We start from the raw sequence: 8,578 nt of genomic DNA, 5'->3' as shown, positions 1-8,578 counted from the left end.
AACATCTATTGCATTATTTGTTTCAGAGGTCCAGATCTGAGATTCAACAGTCTTGCACAATTCACAGCGCTTACCAGAACACATACCCTCCCCAGTGTCCATCACCCAGTCACCCCATCCCTCCCACCCCACCCCCCACTCCAGCAACCCTCAGTTTGTTTCCTGAGATTAAGAATTCCTCATATCAGTGAGATATGATACATGTCTTTCTCTGACTGACTTATTTCGCTTAGCATAATACCCTCCAGTTCCATCCACGTCGTTGCAAATGGCAAGATCTCATTCCTTTTGATGGCTGCATAATATTCCATTGTATATATATACCACATCTTCTTTATCCATTCATCTGTTGATGGACATCTTGGCTCTTTCCATAGTTTGGCTATTGTGGACATTGCTGCTATAAACACTGGGGTGCACGTACCCCTTCAGATCACTACATTTGTATCTTTGGGGTAAATACCCAGTAGTACAATTGCTGGATCATATGGTAGCTCAATTTTCAACTTTTTGAGGAACCCCCATACTGTTTTCCAGAGTGGCTGCACCAGTTTGCATTCCCACCAACAGTGTAGGAGGGTTCCCCTTTCTCCGCATCCTCACCAACATCTGTCGTTTCCTGACTTGTTAATTTTAGCCATTCTGACTGGTGTGAGGTGGTATTTCATTGATTTGGATTTCCCTGATGCCGAGTGATGTTGAGCACTTTTTCATGTATCTGCTGCCCATTTGGAGATCAATCACTTTTAAACTCACATACTATATTTGTTTTTTCTTCCTTGCTTCTTTTAAGACCAGGTAAGAAACCAAAAATAATGATTTTCCTTTTTTTAGTTCTTTTTCTTCACTTTAGGGAGGTAAAGATGAGATAAAATTTTGATGCCCAAAGTCAGAAATAAAAGGGTCATTAATATCCAAATTTAGTAAATAGTATATATTTAAATATGTATTTATTTAATATACCTTTGAATACCTTTATATTCTAAATAAGATAGCATGTTTTCATAGGACTACTAAAGATGTTTTTACCTCAGGCTCTACTAATTTGAAATTTATTACAGATACTTAGCAAGGATCAAAGTTGACTTTAAAACTTTTAGAACAATGTTATTTATACTGTTAGGAATAGATGCCAGTAATATAAATATTCTGGTTAACTCAGGAGTTAATTCTCCATTTGGCTTAGTCTTCTAGAAATTATGTTTTTGGGGAGGTGGAGCGGGAAGTGTTCAGTAGAGTTAAATCAGCAAGCCTGCATTGCCCAAACCCTTCATATACTGAGATCTTCAGGACCAGCCCCTGACCAGTTCCTTCACGATAATGTCTAAGCCCTTGGAATATCCGACCTGTAAGAGTCTCTTTGTATGCTGGAGGCTTTGGACCACACCAGACAGTTTATGCTAACATGAGAATTTATGGTGAACACCTGTTTTTGTATGCTTGGAACACTGGGCTAACTTTTATCAGTTTGATCTCCTGGGTTAGCGGGCGGTGGCTGGAGTCTGAGTAGCTAAGGACAGTCACATTCCATGCCTACACAACTCCCAAAAGAATCCTGGACACCAATGTTCAAGTGAGCAACCCTGTTTGGCAACACATCATATGTATTCTCACACATCATTGCTGGGAGAATTAAGTACTGTCCATGTGACTCTACTAGGAGAAGATAACTAGAAGCTTGCATCTAGTTTCTCCTGAACTCTGTCCCTCTGTGCTTTTTCCCTTTGCTGATTTTAATCTATAGTTTTTTGCTGTAAAAAACCATGAGTGTAGTAGCTTTTCTGAGTTCTTTGAGTCCTAGTGAATCACTGAACATGAAGGTGATCTTGGGGACCTCTGATGCAGGTTCTGAGTCAAGAAAAGTTCCAATTATTACAGCTGTCAGCTAAAAAAGACAGGAATATTTTTCCCAGTGCCTACCATAAAGCACAGTACTATGATAAACACTTTACAAGTAATTTCATCTAAACGTCATAAGCTTTTTTCAGATGAGAAAACTAAGGAGCACAGAGGTGACTTTTTAAAAATTCACACAGCTAAATAACAGAGCACTAGGATCCAAATCCAGATCTTCTAAGTCTAAAGAATTCTCTTCATTACCTTTATATCTCCCATGACAAAATAGACAGTGCAAATTACTCATTAAACATTTGTTAATGAAATATAAATTGTGAGGGGCGCCTGGGTGGCTCAGTGGGTTAAGCGTCTGCCTTCGGTTCAGGTCATGATCCCAGGGTCCTGGGATCGAGTCCCACATCGGGCTCCCTGCTTAGCGGGGAGCCTGCTTCTCCCTCTCCCACTCCCCTTGCTCTCACTATCTCTCTCTCTCAAATAAATAAATAAATCTTAAAAAAAGAGAGATATAAATTGTGAAAAAATGGGAATAAAGGATATGAAAAGAAATTTAAAAAGGTAGCAAAAAATAAATGTTATAAAAACAGCTGCTTTTACAAAGAACCTCCTAGGACAGCTCAATTGGTTGGTTGGCTGGTTGGGGGAAAGAGAAAAAGAGAAAGGATAAAGGGGAAGAGAGACTTTGTAAGGGTAAAGGGAAGACCTTAAGAGTAACATAGGTGGTATAGTGTATATGGAGGCAACAAAACAAACAGAAACCAAAACAAATGACATATAGTTCATACAAATAGGAAATTTTGAAATTGAAATTCTGTAATCAAGGGAGTGATTACCTTGAAAAGAGAAAGTACTTTTTCAATAAAAAAAGAATCCTCCAACTTCAACTTATTGCTTTTCTGTTTTGTTTGATTTGATCTCCCTAGGCACTTTAATCTCAGCTAAATAGAGCCTTAGTCATAAAAATGAAAAAATGTACTTCTTCAGGAAATTAATTCCTCAGATATGTAGGAATACAAATCTGTTGATTGCTTTTTTTGAACTTTCCTAGTGCAGTAGAATAGTGATTATAACATGTACATGTTTTAATATTTCTTCTACCACTCAGCACCTCCTCCCCAAATAAAACATCATAGGTTAAGGCAAACCCAACTATTTCTTAGAAAATAACAGATATTAAAATGTAGTTACCTGTTTTTCTTTATTTATTCCAGACATGAAAAGTTGTTTGTATTTGTCTTTAAAAGCAAAATTTAGAGCTTGTGTTGGAAAATATCGGATAACATTTGCCAAATTGCCACGCCAATAACTGAAGAAACCTACAAAAGAAAACATATTAAATATAAACTTGTATTATTATTAAAAAATTCCCATAGTTTTAACAAACTTAGTTATTTGAACTATCTAAAACTTACACCTTTTCTCATGAGAAAAAATTAAGTCTACATGTGAATCCACTGAAGAAAAAAGGCAGTGTTAGCTCCATGTACCCCATTCCAATTTTGTTAATTGCCAATAAAAAGCCTTAAATACCTTAAAATCTACGGAAAGTATCATCATTTGAATATAAGGCTTTTTACTAGAAGAAAAACAGAGCTCACTAATATTTGTCAGAGAAGCTAGTAATCCTTAGCCTCATTTCCAAATCAGGATATGCAATTCCTATGGTTAGAACAAATTGGTTTGTATATATACATATGAAAATGAGAAAGCCTTAAGAATCTAAAGTGGGGGCCCCTGGGTGGCTCAGTCTGTTCAGCGTCTGACTCTTGATTTTGGCTCAGGTCACGATCTCAGGGTTGTGAGATTGAGCTGCACATGGGGCTCTGTGCTGGGTGTAGAGCCTGCTTAAAACTCTCTCTCTCTCTCTCTCCCTCTGCCCCTTACCCTGACTCCCTCTCAAAAAAAAAAAAAAAGAGTCTAAAGTATACTTATTTTTACCTTCTGGAACCTAGCCAGAAAAGGGATCAATTTACAATTCAAGGCATTCTCCAGAGGCCTGATGGAGAGACTGGAGAAAACTTTACAGGTCAATAATCTTCCCATTTCAAATCTCCATGGATTGACCAATCCTTAAAATGCAGTCATTGTGTTACCCCTATAATTCAGAGCTACCTTTATAATCTTTATAATTGAGCTGCCCTAGAATACAATAGGCTATCTTTTCAGCAGCCATAGTTGTTTCTAATAGATTGCAAATTGTCCAATGGTTTGATCTGGCTACTCTGAACAGGATACCTCTAGTCCCAGCTTGGAGAATACCCAGAATCAATCTTCTAAAGATAAACATTCAAATGAAAATAATCTCAGTTGACTGGGCTGATGCTCAAAAACTGAAAGTTATATTTACTTGTTAAATAAGAAAGTCTGATTTGTGGGGGGAAAAAACAAAACACAGGATTTCAGTGAATCCCAAACTGCAAGTAAAGCAATTGCACAAAGATAATTAAGAAGCATATTTAATAGCCAAGAAATAATCTCAGTACTCACAACTGATTCTGTTTTTACTAGGACATGGACCATGTAATGCTAAATGTTACCATTTCCTGAGTATTTAATATGTGCCAGGCACTGGCCAAAGGCAGTATATTTCATTTAATCACCACATTATGCTTATGAGGTAGGTTCTCCTATAGTACCCATATTATACATGCACAAACTGAAACTTTAAAAGTTTAAAAAACTGTCTACAGACATGGTTAGTAAATAGCCAACCAGGATTTAGTCAGGTCTTGTGTCTGACAACAAAACTCTATTCCAGGTTTGGGTTTCTGGAGAAATAAATCTTTAAAAATCTTTAATAAAAGTGTGGTAAATAAAGCTCTTTTTAAAAAAGGAAACTGATTATTATAAAAAACTTTTGAGGCAGTATTAACAAAAACAACAATACTAAATTCTAGGAACTTATTTTTATTCATTTAATCCTCATAATCACTCATGAGGAAGATATTAGTCTCTCCATTTTAAAGATGAGGAAATAAGTTAAAAAAGAACTTCTAAGGCAGAGGGAAGTTAAGTAAGTTGCCCAATGTCACTTAAAAAACTGTAGCTCTGGTACCCTATGACCCAGCAATTGCACTACTGGGTATTTACCCCAAAGACACAGATGTAGTGAAAAGAAGGGCCATATGCACCCCAATGTTCATAGCAGCAATGTCCACAATAGCCAAACTGTGGAAAGAGCCAAGATGCCCTTCAACAGATGAATGGATAAAGAAGATGTGGTCCATATATACAATGGAATATTACTCAGCCATCAGAAAGGATGAATGACCAACTTTTACATCAACATGGATGGGACTGGAGGAGATTATGCTAAGTGAAATAAGTCAAGCAGAGAAAGTCAATTATCATATGGTTTCACTTATCTGTGGAACATAAGGAATAGCATGGAGGACATTAGGAGAAGGAAGGGAAAAATGGGGAGGGGGAATTGGAGGGAGAGATGAACCATGAGAGACTATGGACTCTGAGAAACAAACAGGGTTTTAGAGGGGAGGGGGGATTGGTTAGCCCGGTGATGGGTATTAAGGAGGGCACGTACTGCATGGAGCACTGGGTGTTATACGAAAACAATGGATCATGGATCACCACATCAAAAACCAATGATGTATTGTATGGTGACTAACATAACATAAAATTAAAAACAAATAAACAAACAAAAACAAACAAACAAAAAAAACTGTAGCTCTGGGATTCAAACCGAAGCAATCTGGCTCAATAACTTAGTCCCTTATCTACAATACTTTTCCATATATACTTTAATCAAGTGAATATTTTCTATACTAAGAAAGGTCAACTGTTTTTCTTTAATGGAAGCAAAGTAAAAATCTTAAAACATAAGAAATGTAAGCAAATTATACAGAAATATTTCTTGCTAGTTATGGCCACATTGAATTATTGAGGGAGACTGGTGAATCTAATTTTTGGAGGTATTTTTAGTGATTTTTAAGTTCTTCATTGTTAATGAAAACATTTAAGAAAGCATTTGTATTTTCTTAGAGGTTAGAACTCCAGAAGAGAAATACAGAGAATGAAATATGACTGTGTAAATGATATTGAAGAATATGATTTGATTTTCTAGACCACGGTCTATAGTAACACAACAACAGGTTATTGGCAGAAGACAAAGTCAATTTTAAAAGGATGAAAAAGAACGTATTGGCTGGGAAATTGCCAATATGATCAAATGGGATTTAAGTTGAAAAAAATCATTTGTTTAAAAAAAAATAAAGTTTAGAAAAAGTGCCATATATCAAAAGATATTAGAATTTCCATTTTATACATGGCTTTTAAATATTAATAGTCATTTTGGAAATGGCTCACTCAGCTGAATGGTACTGAGATACTATGGGTTTTAGATTATAAGTTATTAGTAATAATTCTGTAATTATGATTATAGTCTGAATTAGTATTTATTTCACAAAAGAATATCATATAGGGGTGTGGGGGTGGCTCGGTCAGTTAAGCATCTGACTCTTGATTTCAGCTCAGGTCATAATCTTAGGGTTGTGAGATCCAGCCCCACCTCAGGCTCCAAGTCCACAGGGAGTCTGCTTGAGATTTTCTCTCTCACTCTGCCCCTCCCCACCAAGCATGCTCGCTTTCTCTCTAATAAATAAATAAATCTTTAAAAAAAAGAGTGTCGTATATAAGAGCAGTAAAAAGGTTTGTAACTTTGGCTAATGAATTAAACATAAGGGAAGATTTTGAAGACAAAGTCATCTGAAAATTAACACAAGACCATAAAAGAGTACTGGATTTATGAGTCAAGGGGTTTGGTAGAGTTGGCTGAAGAACCTATTCTTTTTAGCAAAAATGCATTTACATGAAAGAAACCTAAAAAATTCATCAAAGCAAATGTCAATGTCTCAATGAAAATCTTAAACAAACAAACAAAAAATCTGGAAACAAATCCCTAGAAGTATAACAGGAAAACTGGCAGCTCTTAATGGGTTATATCTAAAAAAAATATAATCTCACATACATAAAATACTTTTGCATATATTTCACAGAATTCATGGATTCCCTGAAGCTACAGTGCCAGGTTAAGAACTCCTCTTTGGGGGGATCTGGGTGGCTCAGTTGGTTAAGCCTCTGCCTTCTGCTCAGGTTGTGATGCTGGGGTCCTGGTATCAAGCCTCATGATGGGCTTCCTGCTCAGTAGGTAGCCTGCTTCTCCCTCTCTCTCTGCCCTCCCCCCACCCCCTGCCACTTGTGCCCTCTCTCTCTCAAATAAATAAAATCTTAAAAAAAAAAACCCTGTTTTAATCTTTTTTCATAGATCACCCTTAACAAATTTATTCTTATTCCTTTCCTTGCATCTCACTGCTATACCATGCTTTTAGGAGCTTCAAGGTCCCTGCTAAGAGTGCAAAGGGAAAGGAACCTCAAAGTGAAATTCTGAATGTATTTTCTGTAGGAATATTATTTCTGGGGGCCAGATTTCAGGGTTTTATTCAACTATACTTTAGGTACACTCTGTATCTATGTAGGTTGCCTCAGACAGACTACAAAAACCTACTTTTTGTATAATGCAAGTTTATACCAAATACATTCATTTACAAATGAGTATCAGGAATATACGTCTGTAAATTTAAGAAAGCATACATACTGATTAAAGAGTTAAAATTTATTAAGTATTAATTGCAACAGACACATGGTTTAACACTTTGTTTAACCCTCACAACTAGCATATTGGGTAGGTACTATTACTATACCCAGTATACAACTGAGGTGATTGAGGCTAACAGAAGTTAAATAAAAATTGCTGAAGGTCACAGGTGAGGAAAAGGCTGGGACTTGATTCCAGAATCTGACTCCAGACCTAGAGCTATTGAATCTCTACTGCCTCTCTATAAAAATCCACCCTGGCTAAAACAGTAGTATTTTTTAGTCAGTATAATCCATTCTGGGGGTGCCTGGAAGCCTATTTAAAAAAAAAAAGAATGATCCATTCTGGATAAAAACAGTATTTTTGGTCAGAATAAAACAAGGGAAAAGAGTGATGCAAATGTAGGAGTATTTTGACTCTCTCAAGTCATATAGAATAAAAGGACAGTTTCTTAAGATATAACCACAAAATTGGTAGAGAAAAACATAGTGATTGTGGTATCTTTCTCTGTTAATAACAAAATATCTAAGTTTTTTACTTAATTGCTAAGAAAAAAAAATCTCTTCAAAATCTAAGGCTGAGAAAAACTATTATAAACTTAATTCTGAGAAAATAATTAAGAATTAAAATAGAACAAACAAATGAATATAGGGGGGAAAAAGAGAGAATGAGGCAAACCATAAAACAGACTCTTAACTATAGAGAACAAACTGAGGGTTCCTGGAGGGGAGGTGGGTGAGGGCATAGGTTAAACGGGTGATAGGAGGGCACTTGTAGTGATGAGCACTGGGTGTTGTATATAATTCTACACCTGAAACTAACATTACACTGTATGTTAACTAACTGGCATTGAAATAAAAACTTGAAACTAAAAAAAATAATAATTAAAATAGATCTGATGGGAAAATGAGAAAAAGTTACAGAGCCATTTACTGGTGAACTTATTTGCCAAGAATGAGAATGCTAGGCATGTTTGGGTATAAATATTCTAGACTGGTGGGCTACAACATGTTTTGACAATATGCCTATCAGTAAAAAATATGTAAGCATGACTTTCAAATATATATATACTAAAAAAATTATATACATTTTCCACTATACTACTCCATTATG

General features: G+C 36.0%; 1 protein-coding gene across 1 annotated transcript in view; it reads right to left on the bottom strand.

The window, feature by feature from the left end:
* Nucleotides 1–8,578, bottom strand: part of SLC25A31 (solute carrier family 25 member 31) — a 32,723-nt gene that overhangs the window by 19,426 nt on the left and 4,719 nt on the right. Inside the window, exon 2 of the mRNA XM_032412693.1 lies at nucleotides 3,043–3,170. Within this exon, the coding sequence (XP_032268584.1) occupies nucleotides 3,043–3,170 (128 nt within the window). The remainder of the gene's footprint in view (nucleotides 1–3,042; nucleotides 3,171–8,578) is intronic.

This window comes from Phoca vitulina, unplaced genomic scaffold (genome assembly GCF_004348235.1).
Source record: "Phoca vitulina isolate PV1807 unplaced genomic scaffold, GSC_HSeal_1.0 scaffold14, whole genome shotgun sequence".
Classification (NCBI taxonomy): Eukaryota; Metazoa; Chordata; class Mammalia; order Carnivora; family Phocidae; genus Phoca; species Phoca vitulina.
Note: the sequence above shows the minus strand (reverse complement) of the source record. Positions and strands in the feature narration are given on the sequence as shown.